Genomic DNA, 20,804 nt, shown 5'->3' on the forward strand with positions numbered 1-20,804 from the left:
CTGGTGCAAACTTCTGAATCGACGTGGTTAGATTCTTGGGAATGATTGTGATTTGTGGTCTAAGGTGGTTACTATCTTGGGATTTTTGTTAGGAAGGTGATGGGTGTTTTCTTGATCGAGGTTGTGCTTGGAGGTGAATGTGGGATTGGTTTCATGCTTAGCCATGACTGAGTGAGGGTATGGGAAGAAAAAATAGTTGTTGATGTTGAAGGATACATTGGCAAAATTAAAGAAAAAAATGAATCTTTGATAATTGAAAGCTTGCAAAATCTTTCAAAAAAACACATTAGTGGAGAACATATTTATTAAGTCAGTAAAAAGAACTTCTAAAGTTATAGTAAGTAACGACGTAACAAGTTTTGAATTATTAAAACAAATTTTGAGTCGCGTAGACTACTGCAAGCATAAGAATGAAGGATTTTAATTCGATTTTTTATCCATGCAATTAAGTTAGATAGACAAATAAATGACTTAACAAATTTGAAATTATTTTAAAATTGTAATACCTATTCTACCCCTTAAAAATTTCTACTAAAAATGTATTTTTGCACTAGTGACACATGAATAAGGATGATCACAAACTATCTCTCATCCTTCAAAAACTTGTTTGGGTGCTTCAATGAAAAATTTATGAAAGAACGAAGCGGAATAATTATCTTCCTAACATCATATAACAATTTTTGATAGAATTTATAAGTGTAAAAAAAGTAGAGAAATTATAGAAAATAAAATTGTATGAGGAGTGCTAGCTACATTCTTGTCGATATTCTTTCTAACACTCATTTTTTAATTAGTTGAAATTAATAAGAGTCTTTACCAAAAAAAAAAAAAATTAATAAGTGTCTCTCATTTTAAAAATAGGTCCATATAAATGCATTAATTAATGGTCGACGTAGTTGCCAATCTCCACATACGTCGGCTGGCAAGGTGACAATGATAACAGTCGACAACCAGTAGTATATGACAATGGACAAAAAATTCTCTTAAGATAGTTTGACACATACGTGTTATTATCATCCAAGTGATTTGATTTATCATACTCTTAACGTATTCGCGTTAATGTTAGAGAATCCGTGTCCAACAAACGATCATCGACGTGAACAAGACTATAACACTAAGACGAGAGAGACAATGATGCTGCCATGATGGGACAATAGAGAAACAATATTGTTGCTATATATGATGGGACGACGGAGAGAGAATCGGGTTAAAATAGCATGTAGGTTGCATTATCTTGCACGGTAATAGAAAAATGCTCCAATGATATGAAAATCATTCAAAATTTCTAATTGTTTTTCATTTCGGTTGTACGTAGTATTCCATAAATAAATATGTAAATTGACTAAGACCATTCATAAATGGTAAATAGAGACTAGACATGGTGGACAAAAAAGGACACATTTAACATAAAACAAAGATAGAAAATAATGGTACAAGGGGAAACCAAGAAATCAGGAATTTGTCTTCAATTCTCAACAATGCATTCATCAATTGACGTGACTTGTTAGCCTTATTTAAATTTCCTGCTGTAATAAGGCCCTATGGCTAATGGACCATGGCCTCTTCTGCTTCTGCGCCTGCCCATGTGCAATTCAATTGGGGGGTGGGACAAGTTGGGGTCAAGGATTTGGCAAATTAATAGAGATGATTTAATTTTTACCACAAAATAAATATTATTAAAAAAATTTAAGGTGAGGAATAAGAAAGATCTTAAGTCCTCAAGGTTAACATAGCGTTTAAAAAGATATTTATATTTATTTCTCTTCAAATGCAATAGCAGGATTCGAACTCGAGATATTTCATTTTAAAACTTGTCTTCTTACAAGTATACTAATTAAGTCTTCGGAGTTAATTATCTTCATTTTAAAGTAAATGTTGTTTTTGTACCCAAAAATAAATAAAAGTAGATGTTGTTTTAGGAAAAAATAAATTATTCTAAAATAAGCTAGTTTATGATTATGTTTGATAAAAGTCATAAAACTAAATTTTGAGCTTATAGCAGATAATTTATAAACTCTTATGACTACTATAAACATGTTTGATAACAATTTTTTACCACAACCTTTTAGTATTTTTTTTGGGCACAGTAGCACTTTTTATATTAGCCTTTGAAGAGATAGTGTTCCTGTCCATAATCACAAGAAAGAGTCATTGCAACATTTGACATGAAATTGATTTGATGGCTACTTTCTAGGCCGTCAGGTACAGAAGTTTGAGTATACAAGAGAGTTTCAATTTTTAAACTCAATCTTTGTATTGCTTTACTTCCAACCTTTGATGACTTCATTGGATTTGATGGAAGCTAAGTCAGAGGCTGCCTTTGCATATTTGAAGTTATTAGTAGGAATATAAAGGAATATTCATAAGATAAACAATATGTTAAATTAGATACTTATAATCAACAATGAATTGGTTCAAGTAGTAAGGGTCTTGATTTTTTTAAATATGTGTTCAATTCCTGGCTCATGTGTTATGGAGAAAATTCGGTTGAAAGTGAAAAACTCACTTGGCCACATTGTATGCCGCACAGGTTCCCTGACAGAGATTAGTCTTCACTAACGGCGGTGGAAACTTCGTACCAATACCATGGTAACAAAAAAAAATAGACACCAGATATTCAAGTATTATTGTGGACGGTCAAGATTAATGATATTCAAATAAAACGCACAAATTGTTAATTTTAATGAATCTTATTAACTTATTAAACAATTTTAGAATTTTGTAAAATTAAATATGAATGCTTTATATGATATAAAATTTCAATCTAACAATAAATTTTGTAAAAATTGTATTCGTTAAAGCATTATTAAGCGATGTAACATAAACTTATTGCTTTTAATTAAGATAATTTTTTTTATAAGGCGAGACATCAGAGGATAAAGCAGACTTCGCTCCATCTTTACTTATATCTCTTTATCTATATATATAAATCATAAATAGTTCTCCTACCACTAATCCTAACCCTAATTGTATCAACCAATCATAGCCTTTAGTTCATATATTTTTGTGTGGATACGAACCTTTCTTTTCTGCAGCAATGGAGAGGAATTGAGAGGGGAAACAATAGAGAATTGAGAGGGTTTCTGCAACAATGGAGAGAGCGACAGTTAACCTGAGAGCAGCGGAAGTGCCTTCGCGAAGAGCGGTCGTTAACATGAGAAATTATCTCACGAAGAAGGACGGCGAAGAAGGATGGCGAACCGTGGGAGAGAGCGGCGGTTACTACTCTCAGTGGGAGACTGGAGGATTAATCAATGGTTCTGAAATTTAAGAATGAAATTTTCTTAAATTTTTAGGGTTCACATGTCCCGCCAATGTGAAAAAGTAGTGGGAAATATTTTATACTAAAAGAAAAAAAGTAATGATAGAAGAACCTATACCATCGGCTATTCTGAACCTATACCCACTGTTTTACTTGCCGTCGCTAAAATTGTCCGTTGGTATATGGCAGATTTGTTGTAGTGTCAAGAGTTAGATAGTAAGTGGAATCTTTTAATTCATACCATACATGCAATAAATCATTATATTGGATTACTAAAATGCTTGTTTCACTACTTCCGGTTGAAATTGTTATATCCCTCCTCATACATATATAAGCATGTGAAATTTCTATTGAGAAGAATGATATGTTTCTAAAATTCTATTATTTTATTGTATCTATCATTTTCTTCGTATTCAACGAGCGAGACTATATATAGATTTTGATGCTCTTTATTCTATTTTAACACTTCATCGTAATCATTGTATAGTGAATTCTTCTAACAACCAATCCTCTTTCTCATCCTTATTTCTTCATTTCTTTCCCTTTTAATATTCAATATTTATTTTTTTCTTAGCATTTTTATTCTCTAATTTGTGATATTTATGTAGTGGGACTTTGTATAATATTTACAAGAACAACAAATAAATTGTTTGAAATGCAAATACAAATATAATTCATATTGTTAATATTTTTAATTAAGTTTTATTGTTAATATTATTTTGATAATATCTATTGTTTCAATTATTAATTCACTATTCATACCAAGGTTATCAAAACCGGACCGGACTGGCCGGTCGGACCGGTCGGACCGTGAACCGGTCATGAAAACGGTTCGGTTTTGAGCAAAAAACGGATAGGAAACCGACCGGCAAAAAAACGTGTGAACCGGGGTCGGACCGGGTCAAACCGGCGAACCGGTCGGGCGGTTCAAGCGGTTTTGCAGATTTTTTTATTTTTATTTTTAAAAAAGAGGGTAAAACGACGTCGTTTTAATTTTTTTTTTAAAAAAATCTGAAACAAAACAACGACGTCGTAGGAATAGGAAAGGTTTTTGTTTTTCATCTATTTTTCATTTGGTTTGAATTATAAATTTTATTTTATGTTGACTTGTGATAATTTATCTTTTTAATGTGTGAAATTATGAAATATTTAGCAATTATTCATATATATTTATTTATATATTAATTAAAATATATATTTAATTAAAAACGGTTCGACCCCGATTGAACCCGGTCCGACCAATTGAACCTTGAACCGGTGAGCTCGCCGGTTCGATGACCGGTCCGGTTCTGACAACCTTGATTCATACAAATAATTTTTTGACGTTTCATTATAAAACAACGGATAATGCCCGTACATCGCACATGTAAATGCTTAGTTATATTAAAAAGAAAAAATGAAACACTCAAAATATTATAGCAAATGATTTATTCTAAAATAATATTAATGATGATTTTACAATCATCTCTAAATGATCTAGTCTATATATACGTTACCCTAATAACGACAAGTTAGGTTTCTATAAGCAACACATTGTTTTTTTTGTTGTCAGCCTTGTCAGTATTTTGGTCAGCATTAAGCAAGTCACCAATATGATTTAAAGTTTGTCTTGGACCACATATTGCATAGGCAATTGCCCATTAAAGCGTAAGGGCCATTTTTTAATACTAAAAAAAGTAAGTCGGCAGTTGTACGGTTAACAATATGCATTGTTCAATTTGTTTGATTACTATTTCAGGAAATTACCACTAATTAATTCCTACGAAGCCTTGATATGCGACACAATATCGATACGATATGATACTGATACGGCGAGATATGTTATTTAAAAATTAAATTTAAAATAAAATATATAAATGCACAATATATAAACATAATTAAAATTGATAATGATAAAAATTAATATTCAAATTACTCAAAATAAGAAAACAAGTTACAATTACATATTAATGAAGCTAAGTACTACCCAAAAAGAGGGTGAGATGAGTATCTCAACTAGTTAAGCTAGTTAAGCTAAGCGTTAAGGAGTTGGAGGTCAATAGTTCAAATCATGATAAGGAGAAATACTAATAAAGACATAATTGATAACATCACTATAACATTCAATACTTAAGAGAAAATACGAATTGCCCAATACTTTTTCGATCGATACGCGTATCAGAAAAATATCCGACAAGTATTGGTTATATTTTATTTTAAAAAATAACATTAATTGCTGATACTTCACCGATACGTGTATCGAAAAATATCGGACGAGTATCGGTATCGAGTACGTATCAGATACGATACTTTGTCATTTTTGAAGTATCGCGGGGTTTCACATATTAATTCATATGATCCATAACTTGCTCTTGTACGACAAAATTTTAAAAGAACAAAATGACAAATCATGTACACCTACTCGATAAGTATTTTGGATCCTCATCTGCAGTCACCTCTGCTGCTGTTTCTGCTGCACAAATGAGGTCCATTGGATCAATCTAGCGGATAAAATTCTGGTCTTTTCTCCAATTTTCTGTCGCACGAGAATAACTTCTCTGTTGCTTCTCTTACGACCCTTTATGAAATTGAAATGGGTTTGTTGGAGCTTTAATGGGACTTTAGTGTGAGAACACAAACATCAGGTGTGAAAATATGGGGTTTGGAATTTCATGGAACAATTTTTTTATTTGCCTCTCTATTTTGTATACTTTTTAGTAATTCCTTCTTTTCTATTTCTCATACAAGTTGGGAGCTTTCTCTCTAAAATCCCTAAAGCCATATGCCCAATACTCACTTTCTCTCTTGTTAAATTTTGTTTTTCTTTATTGTCAAAATCTATGGAAATCTGTTAGATATCAAAGAAAATAATACATAATTGCTTTGCTTGTGACTAAAAGTTGAGATCGAACAGAAAGAAGTTGTCCCCTCTTCACTGGTAGCCCACCGTCGGTCACTCAGAAGCATAAATTCGTAGAAACTCCCCTGGTCTCATACGCGTATGGTGGTCAGGGACGGATCCAGAAATATATGAAACGGGGGCCGAAAAATCTATATTAATTTTTTTTTTGTTACTAGGTTATTGATACAAAGTTTTCCCTATTGTTTTCTAATTTTTAGTGGCTTTAATATTTTCTTGATAGAAATTAATTTTTTTTTTGTTACAATGTTATTGGTACGAAGTTTTTACCATTATTTAGCAGTGACTAATCTCTATATATTGAGAATCCTCTGGAGTACACAATGTAGTTCTTTCATCCCAACCAAATTTTTTCATACACAAAACATAAATAGATCGAACTCTGACTACTTGCTTAAGAGATATAAGATTCTTATTCACTTAAATCAATTTATTGTCCATGTATATTCATTCATAATATTCATAGTCTTATGTATATAAAAAGCTAATGAACAAGAGGGAGGGAGGGGCTCAAGCCCCTGCTTGCCCTGGCTAGATCCGTGCCTGATGGTGGTGTTGTGGCTGTTTTGATTTTTTCCCCCAAAATACCCCTAGGCCCCTCTTATCCGTAATACCCTCTCCAAACTTATTTCCCGTAATATCTCCTCAGGGGACAAAAACTGACGTTGCATGCAAGGAGAGGGAGTAGCGACATTCTCAATGTCGTCATTGCCTCACGTATAGCAATGGTCCCAATGTTGCTATTGACCAAGGGAATATTTGTTTTGTTTTTTCCGGTCTGCGTGGGAGGGAGAGAGAAGGGTTTTTTTTAAAAAAAAAAATATTTTTTTATTCTACTATCTCATTCTATAAATATCACACCCCACACTTTCATTTTTCACTCAACTAACTTCATCTTTTTCATTTTATTATCTCATTTTCTCCACTCTCTTTATTTTATAGGAAATGACATCTTCATTCAATGGTTGCCATAATTTTTCTGTTAAATTTGAAGGCCGCAAAGAACATTTTAAGTTACTGATTGACAAATTGAGTTCGTTTGCAGCTTTAAAGAATAGGATTCAAGAAATGTTCTTGTTAAAAAACAATGTACATATAGAAATCCAACATATGGCCTATTTAAATTCATGTACGGACATCACAAGTGACTCACTCGAAGCTACAATAACATTGGTACAAATTGAATGGTGATTTGGAAGTGCAATTGATGTTTTCCTTTGTTGAAAACGATGTGGAATGAACCACATCGTTTGTACGCGACCTTAAAGAAAAGTGGTTAAGTTGTTGTTGTACGTGGTTTATTTTTTTTTATTTTTTTTATGGTTTATGTACTATAGTTAATTAAGAATGATGCAAGTCTTCATTTTATGGTTTATGTATGTGAACTTTAGTTAATTAAAAATGATGTAAGTCTTTATTTTATTTTAGTTATTTCGTATGAATGTGGACAATTACGTGTTTTGCACCGAAATTTAAGCTCAAATATTGATAGATTCATTCATAATATAAACAAAGAAAAAAATTACATAAAATTAAAAATTAAAGTTACGACGAGGGTCCCGCAGCATTAGGACAATTAGTCCTGTTATGATCCGGCAATAAAATTCGAATAGACAACAACTTATTGCAAATTTTTTTTTCATCAAATAAAAAAAATTTAAAAAAAATGAAAAAGCTTTCTCTCCGTCCCATGCAGACCAGACCGGAAAAAACAAAAAAAAAATCCTTGGTCAATAGCGACGGTCAGAGTGTCGCTATTGACTGTCAATGGCGACATTGGGAGTGTCGCTACTCCCTCTCCCTGCTGCAGCGCCAGTTTCTGTCCCCTGAGGGGATATTACGGGAAATAAGTTTGAGACGGATATTACGAGAAATAAGAGGGGCTCAGGGGTATATTTTGGGGAAAAAATCTGGCTGTTTTTTCCTAAAAATTAATTTATTTTCTAATATATTGTACCAACCGTTTTTTATATTAACAATCAAAAAGAATGATTCAACATTCTATGTCGTATTAAGAAAGCGAATTAAAGACATAGCAGAAAATAATTTATTAATAGTATAAAATTATTTTACACCGTCGATGCATATTCTATTTTTTTAGGAAATATTTTGTTGGTCTTATGCTGTGATTGACTGTTTGCAAGTGTACAATTTCGTCAATTGAGTAATAAAAAAGATATCGATCATCAGGGATTGCGCGATTGTAACAAAGTAATTGTGTCTATAAACATACTAACATTAACACACATTTTGGGGGTTTGTTTGAGTAGTTTGGGTTGTAAGAAAACGTTACGAGTGAGGTTGGATCTTCGGAACCACCTAAGCTATAGTAATAACATGCAATCAATTATATCGAATTGAATCACTCAAGCGTTACAACTAGATCAACAATATGGTGAATCTCAATCTCTTGATAAATTCACCCTATCCTTTGTCGATACTCCTCCGATCTCTCGGATGAAAGCTACCGACAACGGAGTAATTGAAAACGTGTTGATCGTGTGCTACACTCTATGTTTCAATCTCTCGACCGGAAACACTCAAATGCTTCATGAATTCAGTTCGGATTCTAACTCATATTCTCATACATAATTAGAATCTAAGATCATTGCAAAGTTGATCAGAATTTAAAATGCATTAAGTAAAGTCATTCATGAAATAACACTTACAAGAGAGTTTCAATTCAATAAGTAAGATTACATTAGATTACAGCCTAAGTTTCATCCTAGATCCAACCTCTATGAGGGATTTAGCTCCTCATAGCTTCTTGATTCACTCCAAGCTCCAACTTCATGGTAAAAGCTCCCATGCTGCTGAATCCCTTGAAGCTATCCACTGGAATGCAGGATCGGACCTCAATTCTTGCCTAGAATCTCTGAAATGTAGTGATGAACTCAGGATTTTCGAACTCTTTCACAGAAAACTGACTTTTCAATATATACTGATTGCAACCACGCCGCGCGTCAGATCCATCACGCCGCGCGTGGTTGCTTCTTTGCCCACTACGTCGCGCGTGTAACTGCTCCACGCCGCGCGTGATTAAGTCAGAGGAGAACTGATCTTCAGTAAAGCTATTACGCCGCGCGTAACTGGTTCCACGCCCCTGGCGTAGTTCAACTCCTCCATCACGCCGCGCGTGATGATATCAGTGACAAACCCTCTTCTGATCAGGGTATTACGCCGCGCGTGGACAGGTCCCCACGCCGTGCATAATTAAAGCAGGATGTACTCTTCTCTGATAAGTTAATTACGCGGCACGTGATGCTTCACGCCCCCAGCGTAGTTGAAATGCATAATTTCCTGTTTTCTTGTATTCCAAGTAACCTTGCTTCTGAGTTGATTTCTCTTGATTTATTGCTTAAAAACCTCTAAAATAAGTCTAATATTCCTCAAATAAGCATGAATTATGAGAGTGTGACGATACGTCATCATGCTGCATATCACTTGCAATATAAAATACTAGGAAACACTTATTTCAATGATCAAAATTAAGTCTATATATATGTGTGTACAAAGAATGATGTTCTTCACTAAACTATAGTAAAAAAGAAAAAGAAACTTGTTCATCTAACTCCCTTGTTTCTTTCTTTATCTACATATGGATCTTCAAGCAATTTACCCTTTCACCCTTTTTACCATTTTCTTCTTCTCCATCATTGTGACACTAAAACTAAAGAAGAAAATCAAGAAAATTGAGTCAATTCCAAATATACCTCCAGGGCCATGGAAACTACCTATCATAGGAAACATAGCTAATCTTATTGGCTCTCCACCACATAGAAAATTAAGAGATTTAGCAAAAAAATATGGACCTTTAATGCATCTTCAACTTGGTGAAGTTTTCTTTATCATTGTTTCCTCAGCAGAATATGCTAAGGAAATAATGAAAACACACGATGTTATATTTGCATCAAGGCCTCATACACTAACCACGGATATAGTCTTTTATGATTCAACCAATATAGCTGCCGCGCCTTATGGTGAATATTGGAGACAACTTCGAAAGATTTGTAACGTAGAACTTTTAAGTATAAATCGCGTTCAATCTTTATGGCCAATAAGGGAACAAGAGATGAGTAATCTCATCAAAAGGATGTCTTCTGAAGAAGGAAGTGTCGTCAATCTTTCTCAACAAGTTGTGTCGATGATGTTTTCATTCACTTCAAGGGCTGCATTTGGCAAAAAATACAATGAACAAGATGAGTTTGTAATGGCGGTAAGAGAAATATTGCAGCTAGCAGGTGGTTTTTACATTGGAGACTTATATCCTTCGGCGAAATGGCTTCAAAACCTCACTGGAATGAGGCCTAAGCTTGAGAAGTTGCATCAAAAAGTTGATAATATACTTGATATGATCATCAATGATCATAAAGAGACAAAGTTGAGAACTAAAGATGATTTAGTTGAAGGAAAGGAAGATTTGATTGATGTTCTCTTGAAATATGAGGATGGTAACAACAATGATCAGGAATTTTCCATAACTAAAAGAAATATCAAGGCTGTACTCTATGTAAGTATATATTTACTTTCCTTTCTTCCAAAATCCTATGCTTATAAATAATTTTATTTATGCAGGTATGAATCGACCTATTTCAATTTTTCTACTGATAATCTGATATAAACATTTGTGAGATTGTTTCTAAGAGCTTATAGAAATAGCTAGCTTATGATATGTTCATAAGTTGTTTTCAGCATATTCTCACAAACTCTCTAGAATAGCTAATAAAAAAGCTTAAATGTCCCTTACTTCATGTGGTAGGGACATCACATATATTATGCAGGAGTCAGGGTTCGAACCCCAGACACTCCACCTATTCACCTTTATATGAAAACAATTTATTTAATTTTTTATTATGGAAATATATTTTGATAAGCACTTATAAACATTTATGCTATAATTAGCTTTTTAATGAAGTGGTTGATGTGGTATAGATATATTTGAAATATGCATCAATTTAACTTGATGTGGTTTTTTCTCTCTCTCTCTCTTGCATTCTAGGATATCTTCACAGGAGGAAGTGACACAGCAGCAACTACAATTAACTGGGCAATGGCTGAGATGATGAAGGATCAAAGAGTATTGAAGAAAGCACAAGCTGAAGTGAGAGAGATATTCAAAAAAAGAGGACAAGTTGATGAAACATGCATTGATGAGTTAAAATACTTGAAAGTAATTATCAAAGAGGTTCTAAGAATGCATCCTCCTGGTGCACTTTTAATTCCAAGGGTGTGTGGACAAGCTTGTGAGATTGATGGATATCACATACCAATAAAAAGTAAGGTAATAATCAACGCATGGGCGATTGGAATGGATCCAAAATATTGGACCGAGCCAGAGAAGTTTTATCCGGAGAGGTTTATTGATAGTTCTTTTGATTTTAGAGGAAATAATTTTGAGTACATTCCATTTGGCGCCGGGAGGAGAATTTGTCCTGGTATAAATTATGGTTTGGCAAATGTTGAATTGGCACTTGCTATGTTATTGTGCCACTTTGATTGGAAGCTTCCAAATGGAATGAAAAGTGAGGATTTGGATATGACTGAGCTATTTGGTGCTTCTGTTATAAGAAAAGATGACTTGTACTTGATTCCAAGCACTTATGCTTTATTGGAGTAGTGCTGAAAAATGAAAAGCTTCCATTGCACACAAAATAGTGCTTTTATAATTATTTTGGTATTGTATTTTTTCAATCTTTTATTGCAAAATTATTCATAATATGATTTATTTAAAAAATATATGTTTTTTTTTTGTGCACAAAATCAACACAAATGTTGTGGTATATATTACCATTCGGTATATAAAATTAGTTTATAAAAATTTCCTTAATGTATACCAGAAAAACTGCGCCCCTAAAATTTTCGGTTCTGGACAATGTATATTATCGTTCTCCATCTTAACTATAATACTGAAGCAACTCACTAGTTTGCAAACTGATGGAAACAGCCCAATGCAGAAGAACCAGCTTAATAGTCTAACTTATGCAGTCATAGGATCTCTGGTCATGCCACATGCATGCGATCTTAGATACTCGAAGAGAAAATGTCTTCCAACCTAAGCTAAACGGACATGAGTTTTGAGATACTATCCATGACAACATAACTAGACTACAATAATGCATCCTGTTGGGAATTGCCTTGAAAACGTGGAAAAACTCAAATCTGCTGTTTTCCGCTAACACAGTTGTCACTGGCACTGCTGCGAATGGATGGCCTGATAAGAGTTAGATTGTCACACTGTCTGCCTGCACTAAGAGCTGCATAACCAGCAGTGCACTAGTCAGATGAACTAGGATCTGCAGTGCATCAATCAGATGAACATACACAAATTTCACTGCTGTAAAACTCAAACACCAGCTAACATAATTAAATCCGGGCCGCAACACCATAGCACACTGCACCATCCCTGCAAAAGAGGACGAAAATTTCTACAAACTAGAGCTCTGGCAGGTCGATGCACACAGGTCACCAAGTGCGAGCTGAACCTAACAAAATTAGTGTTTAACCGACCCTATCCAAACCAATTTCATTATTTACAAGATCTGACGGATGTGATTTTTAGGTGTTTCTTTTTGTATATTTAATTTGGGACTATCGATTAAAAATTAACGGCCAAGATTCACAACAGCGTGAAACCGCGTGCTTTATCTACCCAGATCCAATCCTCAACTATTTTATATAAATTCTACTCAGCATATTATTTCATGTGGATGGCAAATGTTTTTGTGAACATGAAGATTGTAGTTGTAGTTCGTATGCCACTATTTGTCGTATTTTATTAGTTTTAAATTAAAAAAAAAAAGCCTTTTGGGCCTCGAACCCACAGAGCTAAATAGGTAATATTCGAATAAAAATAACCATTGGACTTGTAATATTCAAACAATCATTACCATAAACTAAACGATTTCGTGAACAAAATTCCACTTTCAATTTAACATGTGGAGTAGGCTAATTAAGGATGATAAGTGGTAGGAATAAGGTATAAATCATCTTTTCGAGTAACCGCAGATCCAAAAGTCTCACTCATGTCTAAATCTTCGCTTTTCAATCCACCGGAAAGTTTCCAATCAAAGTGATACATCAACAGTGCAAGTGGATACTCAACATTAATCACACCAAATGTGATTCCTGGGCACATTCTTCTCCCAGCACCAAATGGAACGAACTCAAAATTATTACCCCTATAGTCTACACAACTTTCGATAAACCTTTCGGGATAAAATTTCTCCGAGTCGGCCCAATAATTTGGATCTCTTCCAATAGCCCAAGCATTCAGTATCACTTTGCTTTTTAAAGGTATATCATACCCTTTTAAGTTGCATTCTTGTCCACTTCCACCTCCATATATATCCTTCAAAATCAAGTGATTTAGTTAATTAGTTAACTTGATTGTAAAAGCATCCCAAACAGTTTGTAGTTGTAGCACAAGGAATCAATAATAAAATGTTTTCTTTGCACCATAAGGAGAACGATTTTGAGCCGTTGCATAAAATTTATAAAATTTCACACTACTGCACCAAAATATGAATAACCGTTGCTCATGACATTCTAAACTATATCTCTCAGCCTTCAAAAACTTGTTTGGGTGCTTCAATAAAAAAATTATGAAAGAACGAAGCGGAAAAATTATCTTTCTAACATCATATTACAATTTTTTTTATAGAATTTATAATTGTGTAAAAACAGTAGAGAAATGTATAGAAAATATAATTGTATGTGGAGTGCTAACTACATTCTTTCTAACACTCATTCTTTAATTAGTTGAAATTAATAAGAGTCTCTCATTTTAAAAATAGGTCCATATAAATGCATTAATTAATGGTCGACGAAGTTGCCCATCTCCACATACGTCGGCTAGCAAGGTGACAATGATAACAGTCGACAACCAGTAGTATATGACAATGGACAAAAAATTCTCTTAAGATAGTTTGACACATACGTGTTATTATCATCCAAGTGATTTGATTTATCATACTCTTAACGTATTCGCGTTAACGTTAGAGATCAATCCGCGTCCAACAAACGATCATCGACGTGAACAAGACTATCACACTAAGATGAGAGAGACAATGATGCTGCCATGATGGGACAATAGAGAAACAATATTGTTGCTATATATGATGGGACGACGGAGAGAGAATCTGGTTAAAATAGCACGTAGGTTGCATTATCTTGCACGGTAATAGAAGCATGCTCCAATGATATGAAAATCATTCAAAATTTCTAATTGTTTTTCATTTCGGTTGTACGTAGTATTCCATAAATAAATATGTAAATTGACTAAGACCATTCATGAATTGTAAATAGAGACTACACATGGTGGACAAAAAAGGACACAGTTAACATAAAACAAAGATAGAAAATAATGGTACAAGGGGAAACCAAGAAATCAGGAATTTGTCTTCAATTCTCAACAATGCATTCATCAATTGACGTGACTTGTTAGCCTTATTTAAATTTCCTGCTGTAATAAGGCCCTATCGTATGGTTAACGGACCATGGCCTCTTCTGCTTCTGCGCTCCATGTGCAATTCAATAAGGGGTGGGACAAGTTGGGGTCAAGGATTTGGCAAGTTAATGAGATGATTTAATATTTTTACCAAAAAATAAATGTTATAAAAAAAATTTAAGGTGAGTAATGATGTCATATTTTAATGTAGGAAAGACCTTTATGTCGTGGGTCAGAGAGCGTTTATAAAGATATTTATATTTATCTTCTTTCAAATACAAAGTAGAACTCAAACTCAAGACATCTCGCATTTAAAACTCATCTTCTTACAACTAGACTAATTAAGTTATTGGAGTTTATTGTCTTCATATTAAAATAAGTGTTGTTTTAGAAAAAATAAATTATTCTAAAATAAACTAGCTAGTTTATGATTCTATTCGGCAAAACTAAAATTTGAGTTTATAGCAGATAATTTATAAGCTCTTATGACTACTATAGACATGTTTGGTAACAATTTTTTACCACAACCTTGTAGTATTTTTTTTGGTATAGTAGCACTTTTTTACCAGCCTTTGAAGAGATATTTTCCTGTCCATGATCACTTGTAAGAAAGAGTCATATATTGCAACATTTGACATGAAATTGATGGCTACTTTCTAGGCCGTCAGGTACAGAAGTTTGAGTATACAAGAGAGTTTCAATTTTTAACTCAATCTTTGTATTGCTTTACTTCCAACCTTTGATGACTTCATTGGATTTGATGGAAGCTAAGTCAGAGGCTGCCTTTGCATATTTGAAGTTATTAGTAGGAATATAATGGAATGAATATAATGGGATATCCATAAGATAAACAATATGTTATTAGAATTTGAGAGGCCTATACTCAACCATAAAAGCTAGCTTGAGAGTTGAGGTTTGCACTACACTTATAAAGGCTATCTTTACCATATCTCTAGCCAATGTGAGACTTCTAACACACCCCCTCACGTCCAGAACTGAACAAGCTGGAACGTGGGATCAACAACAACGGGTGACCCAAATATAGGAGGTCTCCACAACAAACAACAAATGGATCTAGGATAAGCTCTGATATCATATCAGAATTTGAGAGGCATATACTCAACCACAAAAGCTAGCTAGCTTGAGAGTTGAGGTTTGCACTACACTTATAAAGGCTATCTTTACCATATCTCTAGTCAATGTGAGACTTCTAACATATGTTAAATTAGATGCTTATAACCAACAATGAATTAGTTCAAGTGGTAAGGGTCTTGATCTTTTTAAATATGTGTTCAATTTCTGGCTCATGTGTTATGGAGAAAATTTCATTGGAAGAGGAGAACCCACTTGGCCACATTGTGTGCTCCACAGGTTCTTCGACGGAAATTATTCAAGTAACAAAAAAAAATAGATACCGGATATTCAAGATTAATGATATTCAAATAAAACGCGCACAAATTATTAATTTTAATGAATCTTATTAACATATTAAACAATTTTAGATTTTTGTAAAATTAAATATGGATGATTTATATAATATAAAATTTCAATCTAACAATAAATTTTGTAAAAATTGTATTCGTTAAAATATTATTAAATGATGTAACATAAAATTATTTCTTTTAATTAAAATAATTTTTTTTATAAGACGAGACATCAGGGAACAAAGCGGACTTCGCTCCATCTTTACCTACATCTCTTTATTATATTAAAAAGAAAAAACAAAATACTCATAATATTATTGCAAATGATTTAGTCTAAAATAATATTAATGATTATTTTACAATCATCTCTAAATGATACGTTACACTAATAACGACAAGTTAGATTTCTATAAGCAACACATTGTTTTTTTTTGTTGTTGTCAGCCTTGTCAGTATTTTGGTCAGCATTAAGCAAGTCACCAATATGATTTAAAGTTTGTTTTGGACCACATATTGCATAGGCAATTGCCCATTCAAAATAACCTAAATAAAGCGTTAGGGACATTTTTTAATACTATAAAAAGTAAGTCGGCAGTTGTACAGTTAACAATATGCATTGTTTAATTTGTTTGATTACTATTTCAAGAAATTACCACTAATTAATTAATTCATATGATCCATAACATGGTCTTGTACGACAAAACTTAAAAAAGAACAAAATGACAAATCATGTACACGTACCTACTCAATAAGTATTGGGTAAATTTTTTAATACTATGGTGTTTAGTTGGATATAATAGTATCTTATAAATAAAACTAACTTTGAAGTTTTTCCTAATGGCGCTATCGGTCGTCTTTCGAGAAGCGTCTCGTGAACTTAGCTCAAAGTTGACAGAAACATTACATTAGATATGTAGGGGTCGAAGTTCGAATCCCGGTCATCTCACTTATCAATTTTAAGGGTAAAATTTCATAATTCTAAAGTGTTTATTTGAGTAATACTCTCATTCACTTTTTAGATACACTGAAATATTGATGTATCTAGTCTATAATATAGTCTAGATACTTTAATATTTCGATATCCAAAAAAAGTAAACTTCTTTTCTTAAATATCCTATCACACCGTTGGACTTTATGCTATATAAATCTTGAAGGAAAAATATCTTTTCATTCACAACTCATCTCACTCATAATATTATAACAAATCAAAGATACATTAAAGTGTGTGACAAAATGTGTGATATTTTGCAAGCAGCCAACATGCTTAGGGGTGTACCAAAAGAAATTGCAGAAATGAAAAATGAACTTGAAAACATTGAAGAATTCATCAACAAAGCAGATAGAATGGCTGATGATGTTGAAGATGAGAACACAAGTCAAGGAATCAAAGCAAGGATCAAACAGCTCATAGAAGCATCTTTTGATATACAAGATGTCATTGATGAATATATGATCTATGAGGAAAAACCTCATGGATGTGCTGGTGGTGCTAACTTGGCCAAAACTATGATTCTTCGTCACCGAATAGCCAACAAGATTCGGAACATTAAATCCCGAATTAGTGAAATGAATGATGCAAGGGGAATGGATCATATCTTCCATATACAATCAACTTTGGAACAAGGGTCAAATAGTTCTGCAATAAGCTTAAACGCCGATTTATTGCAGAACCTTCGAAAGGCTCCATTTTACATGGATGAAGCTGATATTGTAGGCTTTGAAATGCCTAGAGACATGTTGATTGATTGGTTGGTAGAGGGAAGAGCAGAGCGAACAATCGTCTCCGTTGTTGGAATGGGAGGACAAGGAAAAACAACTCTAGCCAAGAAAGTTTTTGACAACAATAAGATTGTTAAACACTTTGATTGTCATGTATGGATCAAAGTGTCTCAATCATACAATATAGAAGGATTGTTGAGGAGCATGTTGCACAAGTTTTACGAACAACAAGGAGCCAATCCTCCACCGAATATTCATCAAATGAATCGAGCGGTCTTAGTTGATGAAGTGAGAAAATACTTGAAGAAAAAAAGGTATGTTGTTGTTTTCGACGATGTATGGAACTTGCGATTTTGGGATGATATCGAATTTGCTATGATTGATAACAAAATGGGTTGTAAGATATTAATCACAACAAGGGATATAAATGTTTTGAATGCATGTAAGAAATCTGCTTTTGTTGAAGTGTATGAACTGAAATCTTTAACTGAAGAACAATCTCTAGAGTTGTTCAATAAGAAGGCATTTCATGACTTGAACGGACGTTGTCCGGAAAATCTTATTGATATATCTTCCAAAATTGTTGAAAAATGTAATGGGTTACCACTAGCAATTGTAGTCATTGGTGGTATTTTATCTTGCAAAGATAGAAATACATTAGAATGGTCTAATTTTAGTGAAAATCTAAATTCAGAATTAAAGGAAGATTCCCTGATAAAAAAAATTGTATGTCTTAGTTACCATGATTTGTCTTACAATCTCAAGTCATGTTTGTTGTATTTTGGATTATATCCCGAAGGCTGTATAGTTCCTTCAAAGATATTGATACGACAATGGATGGCTGAAAGGTTCGTGAAAGACGATATGGAAGAAACTTTTGAAGAGGTTGCAAAAGGATATTTAACAGAATTGATCAATAGAAGTTTGGTGCAAGTAGTTTCAATCAGTATTGATGGAAGAGCAAAAAGTTGTTGTGTTCATGATCTGGTCCATGCAACGATCCTCGAAAAATGTGAGGATTTAAGTTTTTGCAAGAATATTGATGAGGATGACCAATCATCTTTAAATGGAATGGTTCGACGTCTATCAATAGCAATCAAATCTGATAATTTAATGGAAAATATTGAAAACTCACAAGTTCGGTCACTTCTTGTCAAAACATTAAATGAAGCCTTTGTAAGAAGAATCCCTACAAAATACAGGCGGTTGAGCGTGCTTGATTTGGAGCATGTTGGATTGCGCAATGTTCCTAAAGATTTAGGATGTTTGAGCCACTTAAAGTATTTTAGGTTCAGGGAGAACTTTCGAGGTGACCGATGTGTACTTCCAAAAGCCATTGGCATGCTTGAGAACCTAGAAACCTTGGACTTAACACGTACAAGTTTCCATGCTATGCCAAAGGAGATATGCAAGCTTAGAAAGCTTCGCCATTTTCTAGGCTACAATATGTCTTTGATTCTATTGAAGGATGGTATTGGAGGTATGACATCCCTACAAACTCTACGCGATGTTTATTTAGATGGTGGAGTGAATGAAGTAGTAAAGCTAATCCAAGAGCTAGGAAAGCTAAAGCAGCTAAAGGAATTGGTCTTGATTGGTGTTAGGAGTACATACATGAGTGCTATATCTTCCTCAATCAATGAGATGCAACAAATGGAGAAACTACATATTCGCGCAAATGGATATAACATGGTCATTGATATGGATTTGAGTTCACCCCCTCCTATGCTTCGACATCTTACTCTTGAAGGGAAGTTAGAGATGTTGCCTGAGTGGATTCCAAAACTTCAAAATCTTGTTAAGTTAAAACTTAAATATTCTGAACTAACAGATGATAAAATGGAATTACTCAAAAGCATGCCAAACTTGTTGTCCCTTTCTCTTAGGGAAAATGCTTATGAAGCCGAAACCTTACATTTTCAACATGGATGGTTTGAGAATTTGAAGCACCTATATCTTGAAGATTTGGAAAACTTGAATTACATCATTATTGATGAAGGCGCATTGTGTTCTCTAAAAAAGCTACAATTAACCTTCATCCGCCATCTCAAGACGTTGCCAACTGGCATTCAACACTTAAAAAAGCTTGAAGTTCTCAACATCAAGCAAATGAGCCACTTATTTAGTGAAGCCTTTTTCTTCGATGAAGGAAAAGCGCATTGGAGCTTCAAGCATGTGCCCGTCGTAGATATTTAAACTCATCAATCGGGATGACAAATACATAGGAGGGTCAAAGAAAGGTGTGCTAGCTTTTATTTTTTCTCTTCCATACAATTTTTTAAAAAAATGTCCATGGTAATATTTACTATTTAATTTAGTCATCATAATACATGCCCTATTATTGATGATTTGTTATGTATATTGTAGGTGATGGCCTTCGATCAATGTGATCATGGAGATTCAAATTTTTCGCGGACTACTTTCGTTCCTCAATAAAAATAAGTGTAGTTTTTCATTGAGTTGTTTCTTATCGTGTATGCAATGTATCTTGTGAGAGCTTTTGTAATTTCAATTTGTAAATCATCTTCATTATTATTTATTAATTGCATTATTATGTGTTAATGACATCTCAATTATGTTACAATCCAACAAATCAACAATCAAATGCAACACCAAAATAAGAAAAATATATCAGTTCTCACTTTTTATTATGTGTTCATCCTTATTTTACCATCTCTGAAATGCACACTTTCTTCTTCTATTTTATTATTTGTCCATCGATGTGTGCAGCAAAATCCTCAACTTATGTTCTCCTCTGCTAATTTCAATAATCTTTTACCCTCTATTTTTCTTCATTTTCAACTTAAATTCACCGATCTACACATATATGATGTATCGGTGCTACTAGTATTATTAAGTGATCAAAAGTGTGATGAAGTTGGTGATGAGAATCATGAAGCTCACCGGGATAATTGTAGTAGTTAGGATTTGTTAGTGTTTCTTGTTTTACAAGTTTTCCGCCATTTCTAACTACTTGTAATTTTACTATATTGTACAATGTACATTGATGATCATATTAGAGTTTGTTACATTCTCTAATTCTCAACATGGTAT

General features: G+C 33.5%; 3 protein-coding genes across 3 annotated transcripts; 2 read left to right on the plus strand and 1 right to left on the minus strand.

The window, feature by feature from the left end:
- The first annotated feature begins 9,635 nt into the window (after positions 1 to 9,635).
- On the plus strand, positions 9,636 to 11,831 carry LOC123918892 (cytochrome P450 71D11-like). The gene is made up of 2 exons (XM_045971062.1): positions 9,636 to 10,671; positions 11,161 to 11,831. The coding sequence occupies exons 1-2, from the start codon at positions 9,760 to 9,762 to the stop codon at positions 11,776 to 11,778; spliced, it is 1,530 nt and encodes a 509-aa protein (XP_045827018.1). The 5' UTR covers positions 9,636 to 9,759; the 3' UTR covers positions 11,779 to 11,831.
- Positions 11,832 to 13,110: 1,279 nt separating this feature from the next.
- LOC123915211 (cytochrome P450 71D9-like) lies at positions 13,111 to 15,203 on the minus strand. The gene is made up of 2 exons (XM_045966351.1): positions 15,174 to 15,203; positions 13,111 to 13,509 (listed from the first exon to the last, which is right to left on the minus strand). Exons 1-2 carry the CDS (start codon positions 15,201 to 15,203, stop codon positions 13,111 to 13,113), a joined length of 429 nt encoding a protein of 142 aa, XP_045822307.1.
- Positions 15,204 to 17,196: 1,993 nt separating this feature from the next.
- Positions 17,197 to 20,413, plus strand: LOC123918895 (disease resistance protein RPM1-like). The gene is made up of 2 exons (XM_045971069.1): positions 17,197 to 19,990; positions 20,118 to 20,413. The coding sequence occupies exon 1, from the start codon at positions 17,265 to 17,267 to the stop codon at positions 19,944 to 19,946; it is 2,682 nt and encodes an 893-aa protein (XP_045827025.1). The 5' UTR covers positions 17,197 to 17,264; the 3' UTR covers positions 19,947 to 19,990; positions 20,118 to 20,413.
- The last annotated feature ends 391 nt before the right edge of the window (positions 20,414 to 20,804 follow it).

The sequence above is a fragment of the Trifolium pratense genome, linkage group LG3, assembly GCF_020283565.1.
Source record: "Trifolium pratense cultivar HEN17-A07 linkage group LG3, ARS_RC_1.1, whole genome shotgun sequence".
Lineage (NCBI taxonomy): Eukaryota > Viridiplantae > Streptophyta > Magnoliopsida > Fabales > Fabaceae > Trifolium > Trifolium pratense.

What these genes read in the sequence shown, in the direction of transcription:
- LOC123918892 (XM_045971062.1), top strand. Translation starts at nt 9,760, where the DNA reads ATGGATCTTCAAGCAATTTACCCTTTCACCCTTTTTACCATTTTCTTC. An exon ending in ATATCAAGGCTGTACTCTAT is followed by an intron (nt 10,672 to 11,160) that starts GTAAGTATATAT and finishes CTTGCATTCTAG; the next exon opens with GATATCTTCACAGGAGGAAG.
- LOC123915211 (XM_045966351.1), bottom strand. Translation starts at nt 15,203, where the DNA reads ATGGACAGGAAAATATCTCTTCAAAGGCTG. An exon ending in AAATATCTCTTCAAAGGCTG is followed by an intron (nt 13,510 to 15,173) that starts GTAAAAAAGTGC and finishes TTGATTTTGAAG; the next exon opens with GATATATATGGAGGTGGAAG.
- LOC123918895 (XM_045971069.1), top strand. Translation starts at nt 17,265, where the DNA reads ATGTGTGATATTTTGCAAGCAGCCAACATGCTTAGGGGTGTACCAAAA.